General features: G+C 37.9%; 1 protein-coding gene across 3 annotated transcripts; it reads right to left on the reverse strand.

Annotated features, from left to right (window-relative positions):
* Positions 1-2,304: 2,304 nt before the first annotated feature.
* Positions 2,305-18,132, reverse strand: fam120b (family with sequence similarity 120B). 3 transcript variants are annotated; one of them, XM_020699525.2, is made up of 16 exons: positions 18,033-18,131; positions 17,561-17,671; positions 16,728-16,918; positions 16,018-16,151; positions 15,814-15,936; positions 15,453-15,644; positions 15,104-15,368; positions 14,810-14,990; positions 14,545-14,646; positions 13,929-14,030; positions 13,623-13,795; positions 12,104-12,196; positions 8,047-8,253; positions 7,753-7,876; positions 3,646-3,910; positions 2,305-3,565 (listed from the first exon to the last, which is right to left on the reverse strand). In XM_020699525.2, exons 2-16 carry the CDS (start codon positions 17,667-17,669, stop codon positions 3,541-3,543), a joined length of 2,286 nt encoding a protein of 761 aa, XP_020555184.1. In that variant the 5' UTR covers positions 17,670-17,671; positions 18,033-18,131; the 3' UTR covers positions 2,305-3,540. The 3 variants fall into 3 exon arrangements, with proteins under 3 accessions (XP_020555184.1, XP_020555188.1, XP_020555191.1); XM_020699529.2 differs by lacking the exon at positions 14,545-14,646; XM_020699532.2 differs by lacking the exons at positions 2,305-3,565; positions 3,646-3,910; positions 7,753-7,876 and adding an exon at positions 9,043-9,078 and having other exon boundaries at positions 8,144-8,253; positions 18,033-18,132.
* Positions 18,133-19,350: the final 1,218 nt, after the last annotated feature.

Below are 19,350 nucleotides of genomic sequence, written 5' to 3' on the forward strand. Positions count from 1 at the left end.
ATTATACCAATTTAAAGTCAAAGAAACACAAGATTGCAAGTACTTCCACACCTTAAACATGTTGTAAAACTTGCTCCTGTTAGGAAAATGAAAAGTACATACAGGACAGCACTCACAAAATGTGCTCACATTAAATGGTAGATTGTGACATTTTATGGTTTTTATCCATTCATTCATCTTCTTAACCCACTATATCCCTTTCGGGGTCACAGGGTTACTGGTACCTGTCACGCCTGCTGCTGGGTGCAGGCAGGGTACACCCTGGTCAGGTCAGTTTAGATCAAAATATATACATTTAGAAGAAATGTATCATTATAGTTATGCTACAAATGTGAAATATTGTGAAAAGTATGTCTTGTTGAAATAACTTTAGGACAAATAATAATTTAGCTTAAAAGGAACCAGGCAGAGTGCTCAGTGGTTTGGGGCTGTCATCTCACGGTGAGAAGGCCCTGTTTCAATTCCCAGCTTGGACCTTTCTGTGTGAAGTTTGCATGTTCTCCTCATCCAAAACATGCTTCATAGGTTATTTGGTTACACTAAATTGTCCCTAGGCTGGTGTGTGATTGTGTGGCTATGCAACAGACTGGCGACCTGTCCAGGGAGTACTCTGCCTTCGCCTAACAGTAGCCGGGCAAACCCGTGACCCCAAAAGGGATACAGTAGGGTTAAGAAAATGAATGGAAGATCCCTGTTAAAATGTACCAATCAATCACATTTGACAGTAATCAAACACATACCAGCACAAAACCTTTCTCTCAATGAAATTTAAAATAAGAAGTTGCTGCAAACTCTTAAATACAGCTTTCTAATCTGAAGTGAACTAACCTTTTTAATTGTGTTAAATAAATGACATGGTTCAATGTGTAGCTTTTACTTATCTAATTATATTTAGTGAATGTTAGAACTGGTAGGACTAAATGATTTGTGTCTTTAGTAAAATCAAGACAATGTGTTATTTTAATGTAAAAAGCCCACACACATAATGGAAGGGTAAGTGCTGTACAAACCCCAAACATGAGATTCAAAGGTGCGTTTTAAGCGTGAACCTTTTTATCTGTGCATCACTGCAGTGAGTCTGAAAACGTGCCTGTTCTTTGCAGAATTTTCTTTCTTAATTGTGCATGTGTGTGCATGTGTTTTGAGCAAAATGAATCCTGCTGACAGAAAGGCTCTGTTATTTTTTTTGTTTTTGTTTTTTAAACCGAAGAGAAACAGGCATCCAGAAATACCCTGAGCCATAATAGAGAACAAATATAACCCTTCGTGTATTTCCAACAGTCTATAAATATAAACTACTTCCTTTCACCGAGGCCTAAGCAGAAAGGGAACAACTTCCAGGCTTATGTGCAAGACAGGATCATGCAGTTCTGTAATACTGCTAAATGATTTTATGTGCCTAATATTGTGTGGTCAGTGAAACTGAACATACAACTAACAGGGAAACAATGACAGCACTTATTAAGCAGGAATATAAAATATGGTGCGCGCAGTGGTTAGTACTCTTGCCAGTTCAAGTCCTGGCTGGGGGACCTGAAGCACAACACCAAAGGGGGGCCTTTCTGTGTAAATGTAAAGTTGTGCATGTTCTCCCCGTGCATGCGTGGATTTTCTCCGGGGACTCCGGCTTCTTCCCACCATCAAAAAATATACTTCCAACTCTAAATTGTCACTAGGTGTGAATGTGTGTGTGGTTTGCATCCCTGCAACAACCTGTAGAGGGTGTCCCCTGCCATCCCCCACAAGGAGACAGGATAGGCTCCAGCAGCCCCGGGACCCCGAAAGGGATAAAACTAGTTTAGAAGAATATATATATATATATATATATATATATATATATATATATATATATATATATATATATATATATATATATATATATATATATATATATATATATATATATATATATATATATATTTTTTTTTTTTTTCTTGAAAAAGCTTTCTTTTGAAGAGAATTCATGTTTTACATTAAGGGGTTTTAAATGTATTACCTCTACAAGTCATTAGGGAACAGTAAAAAAAATATGTTTCAACTTCCTCTCTTCAGTCAAAGTTTAAGGGCTGGGATTTCAAGAAAGGACAACACAGAAGCAAGCTGGAAGTTTTATGGTAATTTGAAAAAACCATGATGGCAATAATTTGTGAAATGTACTCATAATCACTGCTTTTTTTTCCTTACCAGACATGAAACGTTGGTATAAAGTAGTTTTATAAAAAAAAAAGAAAGAAAAAAAATAACCAAATACAAAGCCTCTGAGCTATGAAATTATAAAAACAACTGACAACAAAAAAACAAGTCAAATTTAGCAGATGTTTCTTTAGCTTTATTATCAACAAATGTTTTTACATGAAAACACTAAGTTTCAGACAGCAAACAGCATTTATTACTGAAAAACTGTCTTCTACCGTTAAGGGAGCCTTTGTTTGTGTGGTCGGTGGCACATGGAGCAGCAAACACTGTGACAGCAGGACTGAGTCAACAAACTGACTGCTTTATATTTGCAGAGCAAATCACTTCCACATATCTCCTTAACTTTTGTTACAAACATGCCCACACAGAACCATAAACACAAAAACAAAATATTTTTTGGGATTATTTTCCCAGCATCGTCTTCCTTTGTGAGAGGTTTTTACAGTCTGCACAGCAGTTTATGAAGACCCTCTCCCCTTTTTATAAATATATAATAAAAATATTAACTGTCAGAAGTTACTAAAAACACCAACAGGTTTTGTTTCATAACCTTTATAAACTTCACAACACAATGATAACAAAATGTTGTAATATTTACAGGTAAATCCTAACATATTTGTTAAAAGACACAAATGAATTAATAAAAATGTAGATAAATCAACCAAAGTTATCTTTGGTGTCCCAACTGTAAAATAAGAGGATATACAGGAAATCCGAATGTCAAACTCATTTGAGTTACCAAAATCTCTTCTTTGGTGGTCTGACTTTCTGACACATTTGATGACAAAAACCCTGATGTCCTTTGATATTTGATACAGACAATACTGTTTCTCTGGTTAAATGCATTCCTTTAAAAGGATTATGCTTCTAAATAAAACAGTTCTTAACCTCTTATTTTCACTGCTTTAGTTGGAAAACAGAATCAGAGTTCAGGATTAAGACGTAATCCAACTCTAAGTGGAGGTTTGAAGTGCCTCATTCTCAGTTTGTTTTTGCTTTTGGTCAGATTTTCTTTAAAAGAACATTGAAATGTTATGCTGAGAAATAAGACAGAGGCCTCTGACTCACAACCTTACTGCATTTTTTAGATGCACAAACAGACTATTTTAGGATAAACCTCAAATTGAAGGTAGAAAGTAGACTGGATCTCTTCTTGCCTTTCTCTAAATTCCTTGTTTTTCTTCCTACTACATCCTTTAAACAAACATTAATGGGAAAACGTCAAGTCAGTTTGTTCAGGGAAACTTGACTACCTATCTCCTTTCATCCTGTTTTCCTATCCTCTTAATTCATTAAGTCCCTTCTCTGGATTTTAATTCCTTTGTCAGTAGGATCCAGCTAAGTTCATGGAGCAGGAGGCTGAGGCCATCTGAGACGAGAAGAGAGAAGAAGCTATCAGAAAAGACCAAAACTCTTAAAAAAAATACACTTGTGGTTTACTGGTGCTACCTTGGAGCCAAATGGTATCTCCTCCGAGGATGACGCGATGGACCCCTGGACAGTCTTGGTCGCCAGCTCATGTCTTGGTGTTGTGCATTTTGGTAGTTTGGGTAAAATGAACGAAAATCTTGGTTTCCTGCTCTGTCACAAGGTCTATCGGAGCCACTTCTGTCTCTTCTATCCTCCCCTCTTTCCCTCCAACCCCACCTGCCTCTGTGACCTCCTGATGTAACTCCTCTTCCTCTCCCACGTTCACCAGCACTCAAAGAAAAAACTGAAAATGAGAAACATAGCCAAGTCTTATATGTGTTACCTTTTTATGATCACATCCAGTTGTTCAGTAGTTTGAAGCAGCAGGTTTTACTGGGACCAAAAAACAGCTTTTATGCAAAGAAACTATTCTAGACTTCTGGACATGTGTTTGTTTCAGTACTTAAGGGAATTGTTGTGCGTTTTCAATAAATACACATGGAGGAGGGATTGCGGTGTTGGTGAACACCTTGACTTCCTGTTTGAAGCAGCTTTGAGAGCTAAATTAGGTGACCGCCAGGGGCTTCTTACACAGACAAATCAGGTCCCATTCGTTTCAATGTAAAATGATCTGACCTTACACCATAAATAAAACACACTTGAAGTTGGGATTTAAAAATTCCAACAGCAAAACACATACAAACTGATTTCTATGACCAAGTTGAGTCGAAAATGGATGCTGGTTTCAGATTGGCCCAAGACAAACCAATAGGGTGGCAGGACTGCAGACTTTGGAGTCACACTTCTGAGAAAAAGCAGATCTGCAGCCCATTTCTACAGTTCACAGAGGCTGACACAGACTCAAATACCGTATTTTCCGGACTATAAGTCGCACCGGAGTATAAGTCGCACCAGCCCAAAAATGCATTATAAAGTAGAAAAAAACACAGATAAGTCGCACTGGACTATAAGTCGCATTTTAACTTTCACAACCTTATATGACACAATCATAGCAGACTGTTTATCTAATAATTTCACAGTAATTTTTTCTCAAACTTAATTATTTATTCCTTTCATGAAGCATCATTGGCCAACTAATACTCTGTTTTCATCCTGTATTTGTAGAAACAGTTTTCACTTTTATTGCATTTCTGAATCTATGAAATCATTGGAAAATAGAATATTATGTTGTTAGCCTTCAAGATCTTACTGTAAAAAAAAGTTTGCTGATTCTCTGAGTCACTTAACATACTCTTAACACTTAACATACCTCATACATCAAATTGACCCAGAAACATCATCTCTGTTCCTCACAAATGAACATAACAGGAGGGTTAACAATGTATTTATTTCAATTTATTTCTAATATAAGTCGCTGCGGAGTATAAGTCGCACCCCTTGCCAAACTATGAAAAAAAGTGCGACTTATAGTCCGGAAAATACGGTAAATCAAATAAAGTATGACAAAAATACACATTTTTTACAAATGTAAAACTTGCACATATTACATTACAGCACACTCAATGCACCACATAATGATAAACAAGGTACACAAATGTTTAATGCTCTTATCTGGGAGATCAAATGAGGTATCAGCCCCACAGAGCATCTAAAGCTCAAACCATAGGTTTTAAAACAGGTCGCTGCTCTAAGTCAAACATCACTGTTTATTAATAAACATTTCCAGGAAACATTCCAACAACTTATATTGGACTAACTGAACTCAGCTGTCTCCAGTGCAACAACAGTTGTTCCTTTTTCTCTTAAACACGCATACAGTCAACTCGTCTTTGTGGTCTGCCCACAGTTATTTCAAGGCTGCCAATAAAACAGCAGAAAAAATGGTATATCACAAGAACCCTGAACACAACTCTGACATATGGCAGACTTAAAGTTTGATGAAACTGCAACTTAAGAAACATAGAGAGGTAAACAAATGAAATGCACCATTCATTTGACTTTTTTATATGGGAGGCCGTCTATGACCTTTGCTCTGCCAAAACGTATCAAAATTATGACACTACAGAAATATCTTTCCATTCTTTGTTTAGCTGCCATTCAAATCTATTTTAGCGTGCTTGTAACATGACTTACACCAACACAACTCCAACGGATGTGTCAGATCTTAAGTCAATTACAAAGAGCTGAAAATAAAACACCCGAGTCCAACTTTAGACTTTACCAAAAAGGAACTGCGGCCTCCGAGACCAACCAGACCACCATACAAATTGGAGGATGAAGAAGAATAGAAAGGCACTTGCAGACGAGCTGCAGAAAGACAAATATTGAAACATTTATGGTGTTTGTGGATCATTTGGAAAAGTGGGACCCCAACACAAGTTCAGAGAGACGAAGGCTTGTCAGAAACATCCCAGCTTTCACCCAAAAGAAGGTGTACTTCCCAGCAAAGCAGAACTATTCTGCAGGGTACTTTTCCATCACATCTTGGTCAGAAATAAACCCAAAAGAAGTTGGAGAGCGGCTACACTGGAATCACCGTTGAGAGTGTAATTATGAGGGGAGGCAGTGCAGATATTTGCTGAGGAGACTAAACATCAGGCCTGATTCCAAACAAAAACCAAACTGGGCCATCAACGATACCACATAGCGCCACCACTCTCTCTCAATCTGTCTCGTTCAAAGACACACACGCGCTTCACCTCCCCAAAGTTGTGTAGTAATGATTGGTGTCTGCGTCTGACAAAAATGAAAAACTGAGGTATAGAGAGTGTATATCTTTCATCTGTAAAACCAGAAACATCCTCTTGAGGCCCACAAGTGTTGACTTGGGTAAAAGGCAGACAGTTTGGCGCAAATCTTGAGTCTCTGCACCAACATAGCATGGAACAGGTTTCTAAGTATTCAATAGTATCCAAAAGAGCTACAGAGCAGTTCAGAACTACAGTTTCTTTCCTTTGACTGTTCTCTCCTGACTGACCTTGAGGAAGACAGTCAACAGCCAGCACATGAATGCATGCAGAACAAATCTCCAATCACATGTGGTTCTTCAACCACTGACTTTAAAGGTTTTTGAAGAGTATAAAGTGACTGAGAGAAGAACAAAGACGATGAAGAGCTACAAAGAAATAATGGGGGGAAAAGATTGAGGGGAAGGGGAGCAGAAAGAGGGGAGACACAGAACAGAGGAGTCTGTAATCAGTTACTCTTGTTGTGTGTCTTAAAATAGAGCTCTCCAAGTCTATAAACAGAAACCTACTATTACTGGTGCACTGACAAAGCAAGTCTCCATCCAAGCGTGCGAGAGAGTGTGCACACACACAGTGGTATGCATTAAAGCCACAGGACATATGGATCTCGTTACAAAACGGCCCTCTGGGTAATGTGGTTCTGTGAGGGGCCCGTAGACTACAACCATAGATTGTCTGTCAGAATAAAGAGACTCTTCTTCATGTTGTACTACAAAAGTTTTAACTTGTGATTCTACCTTCTCATAGAAGTGCAGATGACAGTCTAATGCTAACAACAGTAAACCCTTTTCTGCTATTTCCCTTTTAGTGTAAACATAATCAAATCCCACAAGGAGGAACAGGCATTAGACAACAAAAGTCTCTGGCATCATAAGAAAAACTGTGGTTCCACAGTATGATTTTCAACCACGACCACCACCAGGGAACCCTAAGAGCAACAGAACATTTCTTTATATAGGTCAAAGTTTTTTTCCCCCCGCTGACTCTCCAGGAAGGTTTCAAAATCTGAAGTCTTTCTCAAAAAGTCATGGCTCCAATTGCAGCATAATTACACAGCACAAAAGAGTAGAGAACATACATCGACAGTGAACTGGGATTATGGTTAGAGGGAAATAGAAAAATGGGAATTCTGCTCCGCTAAAATAAAACAGATAGAAAACACCTGCAATTGTTTTCAGTGCATCCATAAATGTGTTTAAAATGAACAAAAATTCATATGAAAGTCAGAAATCCAGAAGTGAAAATTGCTTACCGGTAATTGTTTTTTTTATCTGAAGTTTTTCAATTTGATGCTAAGTGTAGCAGCCTTTTTCCTTTTTTGCCATAAATATTATAGATATATATATTTAAATATCTTTAGAGTTTTAATTGTTAGAAGGGTCGGGTGGTCTTTACAACAAAAATCTTTCACATGTCTCAGAAGGGACTTTGCATTTACCTGTAGCTGTTGCTTTCAGGTGTTGCTGCGTTGCCCTGGGTCTGGTTTGAAGGATTCTGCCTCTTTTCTTGCAGGTTTCTAAAAGTTTCTCTTTCATTTGAAGAAACAGAGAAATGCAAGACATCTGTGAGAAGACAAAAAAAATAAATTAGACTCAAATCAATATTTTTTCACTCACTCAAAACAAAACAAATATAAAATGCTTTTCAAACAGGACTGAATCCAGGCCTCCTTTTCTCTCTCTTAAAATAAATAATTTGCACAAATCCCTTTAGTTTTCTTGATTCTTCTTACGTTGTTGTCAAGCAGCTCAGAGTTCTCTTTGCCACTGTGTGCCAGCAGGTATTTTGAGTGGAACAAACGGCCATCAAAGCTGTGCCAAGGCATCAAAGCATCACTGGGCAGCGGTCCACCACTGGCAGTATTAGCACCCAGCAGGTGGCTCAGCCCGCGGACGAACAGAGATCCCAGCTGCACCGCACGACTGGAAAGTGCAGGAAGCTGAGAACAGATGAAAGAATTTCCACATATTTGGACATGGTAGTATGTCTTCATCATGACATGTTGTTGTTATATGTAGGGAGGAAATCACCCTCCAATTCAGCCTGCCCTGAGATACCCTAACATGACCTGGTGGAATGGGAACAAGCAGGGCCTGGTTCAAATCATATTGTCACAACCTTCTTTATTCTACTAAAAATTAAATGTACTACAGGCTTTATAATATAATATAATGTAACAAAAACCTAAGCAATGGAAATTTATGTTAGAACTTTCCAGGCTTACAAAAAGGGGAAATTCTGGCAGCAGAAATGGAAGAAAATACAGCAAAAACTAACAAAAATTGTTTGGGATGGTTTTCAAGAGTTAATTGCTCCTTGCAGAATTTTGTCGAATCATGCCAAGAAAACGTAATTAACATTAAACATTGGAAAACAAAAATCTAAGAACAAATATTTTTTGTCAAAACTGCATCAAGTCTCGTGTCTCTCCAACACTCATAATGCAAAAAAAAATGACCACCACTTAAATAAGAGCAAAAAATCTACCTCCAACATGAATCTTCACACCACTATCATTATATTTCTGCTACACAGCGTCTTTTAAAAGTCCTGCAGTGATGAGCCATCTGTTTCTTCAATATGATCAGTGCTGCCAGCTGCAACAAATTCCTCAACATTGCCCTCACAGTTGCTAAAATAATCAGTTTCTGAACCCCAATTTGCACAACCTCTGTTGCCCAACCCCGAAACATAAATCACACAATTAAATCTGTCTCAGACCACCCACCTTACTCTTCCTTTAACCAGCTTTCACTGCTCACCGCTGCAAAACAGAGAGGAATCTCCATTTGTTTTTTTTTTGTGTTTTGCCTCTAAAAGTAATTAGACAAGAGAACATGCTATATTTATAATAAAGTCCCACTCCAATCATCTTAATCTTAAAGCGTTCCCCATGGTCTTTTAATTATGATTATGCTGCTTTTAGCCAAAAACCCAGGCCGTTTTCTAGGACATAGTTTCTGCAGAACGGCAGTAGTTCATTGAGCAGAACCGCGGAGCAACCCCTCCCCGTTGCAGCACAGAGTGGAGAAGGGGGGGTTTGGTCCACCCAGCGTACTTTTTACGTCACAAATGAGCTCCTTTTCCAACTGCATTTTATTGTCCTAATTCACAACGATTTCAATAAATAAATACTCAGAAATGCATATTTAAGCTTAATTTTCTTCATATACGTCCTCTATCCTTAGAAAAATGTCACAAGAACATGTTACAAGGCCCCAAAACATTACTTTCATCTGAATGGGTCTTTAAACGATGTAGAAACTTTTTTAAACTTTGATTTGAAATTAAAATGACACAAAAAAGTTCACATTCACAGACTTCTCTGGGTCGAAATCAAAAAGTGATCAAGACAGACAAGACACTTCTACACTATTAAGGAATTGAAAAGAAGACAGGTTTAAGCTTCCCTGTTGTGCCTCACCATTAAAGAGGCAGCAACCCACTTTGAACATTTATTCATCCTTTTCAAAAGGAAAAACCTCAAGTTACAAATACAATATGTGTGCTTGAACTGTTTGAGGTTTGAGTTGTTTAAAGGATGAAAATGATTCTTGTGACCTCATTCTTAGTAGCTGTAGGCTCATCCCCACCCAGTGCTAACAACCTGATTGCTTTAAACTTCTGACTACTACAGCTAAGGAACAATAAAGCTGTGGGTCAGTCACACAATTCCACCTAAGAAGAGAAACCTTCCTTCGACCCTTGGCATTTGTGTCCCACCAGCACCACTTTTTTAAGCTCAACTTAAATTGATGTGCATTAGTGCCGTGTTTAGGCTAAAATGCATGTTGACCAAATGGTTTGATTTTGATGACATTAAATATTTAAACATCAACATATAAAACCAAAGTCTAAGCCAGTTACATCTAAACAGCTACTGTCAATTCAACTGTGAAGCCTCAAGGGAATTTGCTGTTTCCTATTAAAAATCATGTGCTTTATAATTATAGACCTGACACTGCAGCTTAATGTAAGTTTTGATCCATCCTCCTACAGAGGGGCGTTGCTTCATATCAAAATAAAAGGAAGCTGTGTTTACATTCCCATCTCTTTTCTCCTAAATGCTCACTTTTCCTCTTATCAGACTGTTAGTGAATTTCTGATAAACAAAATCAGTTAAATGGCTCAAAACTACATATTTACATTCATGTTTAAAGGTTTTACTTCATTAGGAATACACAAATATTTATTATCAAATTAGCATTATACATTTACCCATCATGTTTTGATAACAAATGTGAAGCTAGATTACTCAGCTCTAACTTTAGTTCCTTTTTCCTAAAAAATTGTCGCTTTTAAAGTCTTCAAATAGTCTGGAAATGCCTTTTTTTTAAGATGTTTTTTTTTTTCCATTTTGCTTTTGTGACCAAATCTTGCCGTGTCTGTGTGTGTGTCTGCTCTCACCTGTCCTCAAGCAAACAGCACTGATAACAGGGATTACATGCACGCATACACACACACAGCCCTGACTGCCACCTGCTTCCAGTCAAACACAGCTTGATCTTCTGAGAACAATGAACACCAGAAAGGCAAACAAAAGCCTCAAGGTGTACACATGTACACCGAGACCAGAGAGAGCAAAACCTGCTTCTGTCCCAAAAAAGCAATGAGAGGGGGGGAAAAAAGAGAAAGTGGTCAAATGTTAAAAGTCAGGGAACTGGAGAAACCAAAAGGCCGGAGGAGACTAAAATGTAAGAGCGCCTGATCATTGTGGAATGATTTGCGTAAAATGTTGCTTCATGGAGAGAGCGTCGGCCAAGACAGATGGGCTGCTGTTGCAAACACAGTGTCCCTGTCACATACACCAAAATCACAGAGGAATTCTGCAACAGAAATACCTTATTTCAAAACTAACTCCAAAACTCACCGTCTCAAAAAACATTCTGACCAATGCTGAGTAAGTTTTAACTTGTTTATACAAATGTGTGGATCATGTTTGTTAACTTTACAAACATCTATGATACAATTAGTGTGTAGACATGAGGGATATGTGTACTTTTAATTCCCACATTAGTCACCGAGTTAAATCGCTCCTTCAGCGGAGTATTCTTAGGTAAGCACGTTCACAGCAGCCTTAATTATTGTCTACAAACAAGATGACGAGCAAAAATACAAATTACTCGACATAAATATGGTAATTAAGTATTCAAATAAACGGAGCTCTAAAAAGGAACAAACACAATAAGTTATGATTTCCAAGTGAAAGAAAAGTACATCTCAGTGAAGACTGAACTGAATCATTGACACACCAATAATCACATTTTAACCCCTTGGTGCCTCCTGATGCAAATTTGGATCAATTCTGTTCCAAAATTACCTCACTTCTACTAGAAAGCATAGGTGTATGTGAAATGTTTTCATAGCTGAAAATAAATTCAGGTGTCAAAGTAATTTTAGTTCTTAGCTCCAACTTCCACAGCTTAACTGCATACATAGTATCTGCAACAGCCATACATTGTATTATTCTGTTGCATGGTTCATCAGTAAATGAGCCTAACAAACGTTCTATTATATTAAGTTTATGTTCCGTAGCAAGCAAATCCTTCAAAAACTAACCAAGAAAGAGCCATTCACTGCTTAAAAGCATGACTGATTTATATTTATATTTCATTTTACAGTGAAATACATGTACACTTAGTCCTGCTATCTTTCCTAAAGTTGATTTATGACTTCCTGGAAAGACGGCCACTCAGCAGATTATTTTTACTTTACCACCTTTTCTCCACTAACTTTCTTTTGTCACGTTTGTTTGTGTCAAACAGTGTGTGTCTGTGGCTTCGACCAACCTCGATGTTCTGAAGCTGCTGGGGAGAATACAGTTTCAGACACAGAGCCTGACTCAGGTAAGCATCAACGTCCTCCTCAGACAAAGCCTCAACCTGAAAACAAACACAAAACACACACGGAGGACAATAAATGGTTTACAAACCCAGTCACACCACCATGTGTCTTCTGTGTGGGTCAGTTTGTTTGGTCTGCTTGCTGCGCAACAATTCAACAAAGAAAAGAAACCATGCTGACAGCAGAAACAAAGCTGCCCAGTTGTGTGTACAAAACAAACAAACCCTGAATTTATTTAAATAAGAGACTGGGAGAGGAATGTGAATGCAGCACTGGTCAGACAACAGCTACTATTGTGTGTCAGGCAGTCCGCTCATCTCTGATTATCTACTTGTCTAACAAGCAGCTCTCATGCCTGTTTGTTGGTCCTTCATTTAAATCATTGGCTGCCAGTCACCGTCTGTCTGTTTGAGTAACATCAGTGTCTGTCTGCAGCCGGCCTGTCAATCATTCAGCTCTGCCTGTTGTGAATGTTAATGCAATAGTGAGATATAAACACTGGAGAATATTTAAGAAGGATAAATTATTTTAAGCAGAAAAGAAATTAATCGATGAGTCATTGCTAAACTTGAAAAAAATGTTAATTTGTTTATGATGATTTAAAGCATGTTGCAGAGCTGAGAAACTCCAGAGTAATTATTGTTTTCTTTATATGATGTGACGCATTCACTTTCAGCTGATGATGCAAACCTGTAATCCCCACTTTTCTAAAAGCTCATTCCCTTGGTGCCATTTGCTCTATTTTTTTTAAAGCAATTAATCGATACTTTCTCTACACAACAGGAACACAGCGTTTTAAGTGAATTAAAAATTGTCCCTTAAAATATTCATTTGGCTTGTTATGCCACTTGATGACGTAAAGAATAAAGTTACAAAGATCTGTGTCTGCGGCAGAACAAAGGCAAAATGATGCAGAACGGCGTGTCAACAAGCAGTGTTTGGTTTCACATAACACATTGGCAAAAGAGGGGGACAACAGCTGCATATGCATTATAGCTGTAAATCCTAAATCAAACATCTGTTTGTTTGCTTCAGTGTCACCAAATAAATTTGCTCTTTTTCATTTTCTGCTTATATAAACAGTTGCTCAACAATAAAAGTGTTTTTTTTTCTCCACCAAATGTGTGACCTGAATAATAAACAACAATGCAGATGTATCAGTCAGTGCTTTAACAGTCAACACTCCCTGAAAATATTTGTTACAGCATCACAACAAAAGTGGTTGTGTAAATGTAAATATATACATGTGTGTGTGTGTGTTGGTGGGTGGATGTGTAAGTCTAAAAATAGAATGTAGATTGTAAAGCTTTCATCTGAATTAAACCTTTTCATGCTTTTCATAAGAGTTATTTGATATAAAAGCACTTAGTCTGTTTTTGTCTTTCACACTCATGTTAAGTCAAAACTCTTTAGCTTATGTTTGCATTAATTTATATTTATATTTACTAAGAAAGTATACACAACCTGTTGAACTATGTACGTGACCAGACAGAGGGCAGCCAGAAGACTGTTTTCAATCGCACCATACAACTCAGTGTACTCGCTACAGTCAAAAATTGAGAAAAAGGTTGCCAGTCGAAGAGCAAAAACCTCTGGGCCATTGCCAAACCATAACTGCTCCAAACATGGTCGTCCACCTATAAATCATAATACAAAGGGAGAAACACGTTAAAAAATCTGAAATATTTTCAGAATTTATCGACACAAGACAGTTTCTCTAGATCAGTACAAGTACATTTAAATAAGTAAGTGTATAAGTAAATGCAGTACATGGTAAGTTTACTGTGACAGGATGGACCATATCAGGCTCCTTCAAAGGGTTTCCTGGATACACAAACCATTCCTTTACAGCTGGAACATCAGAAGTGTTGGCTGAAAGAAATAGATTCAATCCTGTATGTTAGTTACCTTTAAAACGCAGCCAATTTGACATCCTTTCAAGACATTAATCAGAAACTAATTAAGGACCCACTCCAATGAAAATAGTGTTTTGAGTGTTTTTAACATGGCATAAATGGTAAATACTCATTTAATGCTTTTCTACCTACAAGGCCCAAAGCGCTTTACAGTCACAGACCCATTCACCCAGTCACACACACACATAAACACACACATTCACACACTGGTGACAACCAGAGGCAAGGTGGGGTTCAGTGTCTTCGACACATGGGTGTGCAAGGCGGGAATCGAACCTGCAATCTTACGATCATGGGTCGACCACCCTACCACTGCCGCCCACAAATCCTTGTGGCATTTATCTGATGATGGAGGACATACTTACAGAAAATTGAGCTAAAATTTTGCATTTCAGAGTATTTTTTTATTCAAATCATTGAATCAGAAGCAGGCGCAAAAATGCCATTTGGAAAAAGAGCTCATCTGTAACCTATAAAATATGCTAGGTGGACCACAAGCTTTCTGCTCCACTCCATTCTGATGTATCCACTTCCAGACAGATAGATCAGATAGATCCACGTGGTAAACACACCTAAAAGAGCCAAAAAGATGACTGGAATAGGATTTAGGCTGGTTTCTTTTGACGTGCTTGCAAATGTTGCTCAAAAACAAGGCAGGCAATTTGTCCATGGGGTGTTTTTAAAAGTACATTTCTCCTAATGTTCATGTAAGGTTAGCTCAGTTTGTTTTCATACCATCTTGACCGAGCAGCAGCAGCCCATAAATGTGTTGTCGGCAGGGTTTGTAGACGACGGCTTGAGGCAACAATTCAGTATCTTCCTCATCTTCCAGTGAGTTGCTGCATTCAGTCACTCCAGCACACACGACATTATAAACCATGAAACCTTCTGCTGCCACATGTTTCTGTCTACATGCCTGTGGCAGAATACAAACAAGAAAGATTAGTGTATGTAGCTAGCCTGGTGTCTGCAAAGTAAAAACTCATGGTGAGACGTATGATGAAAATATGACTTTTTATTATTACATACCTTTAATATTTCTGGATTAATGTGCTTTTCAAAGGCAGATGGGGTTTCTGATCCATCAAACAGTTTAAAGTCGTTTTGTCCTGGTAGTAAGTAGGAGAAAATCCCCTGCTGCACTAGATCTCTTTGAGAGGCTGTCAAGTTAAGAGATTGTAGTACAGATCCAGCATCTTCTTCTTCTCTGGTGCTCAAAGACCTTAGAAGCTGAGTTAATGCTACCACCATCTGACCCTGAGGAGCACAGGGTCTCGATGCTGAACAGTTTTTTCTGCGAACGATAAAAACCAAATACTAAAAAGAAAAGGTTGGCTCAATTTCTAATGTCGTTTTAAGGGTAGAGTTCCACACGCACCTGTATGTCGCCATGGCATTGTTCCTGATGGACTGCATCTGCTCCTCTGAAACAACATCATTACCTAGGAGACAGGCCAGTAAAGGTAGCAGGGTAACAGGCAGCCCGATGGTTCTGCAGAGCCTCTCGCGGTCGTACATGACTGTGGTGAGACTGTTTATCCGCAACTTTGCCACAGAGAAGTAGGGGACACTTGATAGAAAAGGAAAAAAACTACATGTAAATATAAGTTTGTTCAATAGTCTATGACTATGATTATCATAGCGTCAGAATCAGCTTTTTACACATACCTAACACTTTTTAATTTTATTGAAGAGTGTTTTAAAATCCAATTATGAGTAAACTATATTGGAAAACAAACCTGTCGTATATGATGAAGTCTGAGTCCTGTCCCAGAATGCCCATGCTCCCATACTGACGCGCATAACTGGCAATCTCATAGTCTGCCTCACGCACTGAGCAAAACACTGGCTGCCCCAAAAACCTTTGAATAAAAGTAGATTTTTGCTTAAACCCATGCTACTGAATGTAAAATGCATCCTAATCATTTAGTCCAAAGGCGCACCTCAGAGCAAAAGGCGTGAATGTTGCCAGAGCAGACGGCAGACAAAAAAGCTCTTTGTGAGGTTTCTCTCCGTGTTCCTTTATGTGTCGAAATATTTTTGAAACATCCCCGTTTACTCTGCGTCTTCTCTTTATCTGCAGAACAAAGACAACATTTTCTTTGAATGGACAGCTGAAGCTGTCCAACCGTACAACTGGAGAAAGCAGGTGGGCAAAAAACATGTTACTGAGAATTTCAGACTGAATTAAATCAAACCTTTGACCACAAATGAAACACATTCAGGAAGTAACTTAGGGCCTCCACACAGCACACCAGTTGAGCAGTGTCAGAGTCCATCTAGCCAGGATCGTTTTGGTGTCATTGTCATCGTTTTGCAGAGTTCTACCAGCACCAGCCCCTGGACTCCAGAACAAGATAGTATGGCTCTGAGGGCTTGCAAGGACAAATCTTGCGACCTATAGAAGGAGTAAATACCCCTCTCTACTGAATTTGAGTATATGTTAGCCATGACATGTTACCCTTACAGTAAAACGTTATCATTAGTGGAGCTAGCGACAGGGAACAATCAACCAAACTAGTGTTCTATGAGAGAGCCCTTCAGTGTATCAAGATCGATAGAACCAGACTGGTAATTCAAAAAAGTAATAAACTCCACTACAAAATATTAAATTATCAATGATCAAAAAGACCCAACTGGTTGCCATTCTTACCCACTCTTGCCTCTTTCGTTGCTCCACTACCCCATCAAAGAAAAAGACCAGTTGGATGCCTGCAGAGGTAAATGCATCCACCCAGCTCTTCAGGACATCCACATATTCCTTCCACTGTCCCCCACACACCCAGTCCTCACACGAGTACCAGTGGCACAGGCAGGCCATGCCGTCCACAACAAGTGTGGGATCTGCATTACAAGAAAGACAATCTACACCATGTACTGTACAGTTCTGAGCAAAAATATACAGATATGCACCTTGGTAAACAAAAAGTGTTGGACATTGAGTGGAAAGAAATGACTATTTTAAACAAACATGTAGAAAACATATTTTTTATATATCAAATTATTCTAAAACACAGTTAAGATTTTACTTTATTTAAAAATAATAATAATGGATTAGATTTATCTGTGCTTTTCCATATGCTCAAAGCGCTTACAATGTGTCCATTATTCATTCACTCCTCATGTATACTTGGTGAAGTATAACATTCATTCATAGGTTAACTTACGATTCCAATAAATGCAATGATAAATGGTTAGATAGTAATGTTGTTATTATTGTTATTGTGTATAAGATGCTTATTAATAAATAAAAATGCTGCAACAATTATCGTTGGTACAATGTGAATAAATTTATTATGAAAAGATTTTGTGAAAAACTAAACCATTGGATTTAAAGTTTTATGCATAACATGTTTTTCCAATCACTATTTGTTTTAGAATTTAGTTATAAGTGCATTTCTTAATTGGAAACGTAGTGGATGAATATTCCAGTTTCCTTTGCACAAAATAAAAACACACTCATAGTGTTTGCATTAGTTTGGCAACCTTGCTGTGTTTGAGCAGCGTGTCGTCTGGCCATTTCTCTTAGGTTCACGGTGACACAGGCTTCCGGACAACAGCGCTCCATGAAACTTTGAAGACCCTTTACGCCCATTTCTGAGGAACAGAGGAAGGAACAGAAATGTGACTTTCATCAGTTCAATTCAATTTTGTTTATAGCCCGATATTACAACAATAGTTATCTCAATGGGCTTCTTACTGCAAAGGCATATGCTGAAAATGAGGCCTAAAGCGGCTTGTTTCACATCTATAGCGGTTTGTGATGAAGCTTTGTTTGTATCATCATGACATGTGTGTCAGAGAGAAAAGACATGATAATGAACGTTAGCTTAGCATTTAGCCGCTCAAATAACTGTTTATTTTCCTGTTTAGCGACCTAAAAACATTCTTGTGCAAATAAAATGTAAGTCTTTAAATATAAATAATCGTCTAAATAATTGTTTAGAAGGAAACTTACTTTTTAAACCTTTAAAAGCTGGCGCAACAACTATCTATGCTAGATTTTCAAAATACTTCCTGTGACGTAACGTGATGTAATCACGCTGAAAAACAAAGCGCACGTGTTCGAGTCACAGAGAACAATTAATGGTGCTCGCTTGATATTTCAGGCAGGGAAATAACGTTACAACTATAAGCAAAAGAGTTTAAAAGATTACTCTCAGTAATAGCACATATTTAAAAAAAATATTTAAAAGGGAGAAAAATTAAAATGTATGCTTTAATGCTGAAATGGTCACCGAGAACTTTTAAATCGGGGAGGCAAAAAAATATATATATTTAAAGATTTTATTATGGAGTAGGCCTAGGAAAATAAGAATGCATAAACTTCAGATTTGTTTAGCTTAATTTTTGGAGTTAACCATATAATTTTTTTAAGTAAATTTTGTTTTCATTCCTGTTGCTTCACAAACTTTGCAACTGTAAGTTTGTTGTCTGTCTTTGTGGTTTCAAAATAATGGTGCAGATGTGCTGATGGATTTATAGTAGTTGCAGTAGTCCAGTCAAGCCTGGATGATATTACTGAAACCTATTGCCAGGAATTTGTACAAGAGCCATGTGTATAGCTCATAGTAATTGCATAAAAGTATTTTTATTGTTATTTTATTTAATAAAAAAGGAAAATTACTCTTATGGTCACAAGTTTAGCAATAAAGCTACTTAATAAGCAAAAGTAACTAAATTGTGGTGACTTATTATAGCCCCTAGTTCTCATAATACCCCTCCGGGGCAGGATATGGGAGTGTGTAATTTCTCCTCTACAGAAAAGGGAGTGGGGGGGTCTACTCTGCAGTCACAAGCTATTAGGTGTACCTTCTCAACAAAAAGCACTCCATCCCCTTTACTCTATTGTTTGCGCAGTGCAGTAATAAAGAAAGGGACATATGCTGGTTGTCAGTCCAGCTGTCAGCATCTGTTGTTTCTCAGCCAGATGCTCTGTGGACTGGGAGGACAATCCTCCCAAACAACTTTTTCAAAGAAGAATGAGTTGTGCTGTAAATGTTTAACACTTGGCCCTTTTTTTAGTCTGCCACAAAAATGTTTTGGTCAGTGGAGACAAGAACAATTTTGGATAAAAGCTCAAAATAGATGAGAGATATAAAAGTGCTGTTTTAGTTATGACCCACAGATAAGGACCCCTTTGCACCAAAACTAGTCTCCCAGAGTGTCTAACGCTGTCCAAATGTTCAAAATGCAGCCGCTCTGCTTTTGCTCAGCAATGCAAACACAATTATTTTTACCTTTAGATAAGACTGAACCAAGTTATCTTAAAGAGA

This window comes from Oryzias latipes, chromosome 3, assembly GCF_002234675.1.
Source record: "Oryzias latipes chromosome 3, ASM223467v1".
In the NCBI taxonomy this organism is placed as follows: Eukaryota; Metazoa; Chordata; class Actinopteri; order Beloniformes; family Adrianichthyidae; genus Oryzias; species Oryzias latipes.

What these genes read in the sequence shown, in the direction of transcription:
- fam120b (XM_020699525.2), bottom strand. Translation starts at nt 17,669, where the DNA reads ATGGGCGTAAAGGGTCTTCAAAGTTTCATGGAGCGCTGTTGTCCGGAA. An exon ending in CGCTGCTCAAACACAGCAAG is followed by an intron (nt 16,919 to 17,560) that starts GTTGCCAAACTA and finishes CTTGTAATGCAG; the next exon opens with ATCCCACACTTGTTGTGGAC. An exon ending in GACTTCATCATATACGACAG is followed by an intron (nt 15,645 to 15,813) that starts GTTTGTTTTCCA and finishes TTTTCTATCAAG; the next exon opens with TGTCCCCTACTTCTCTGTGG.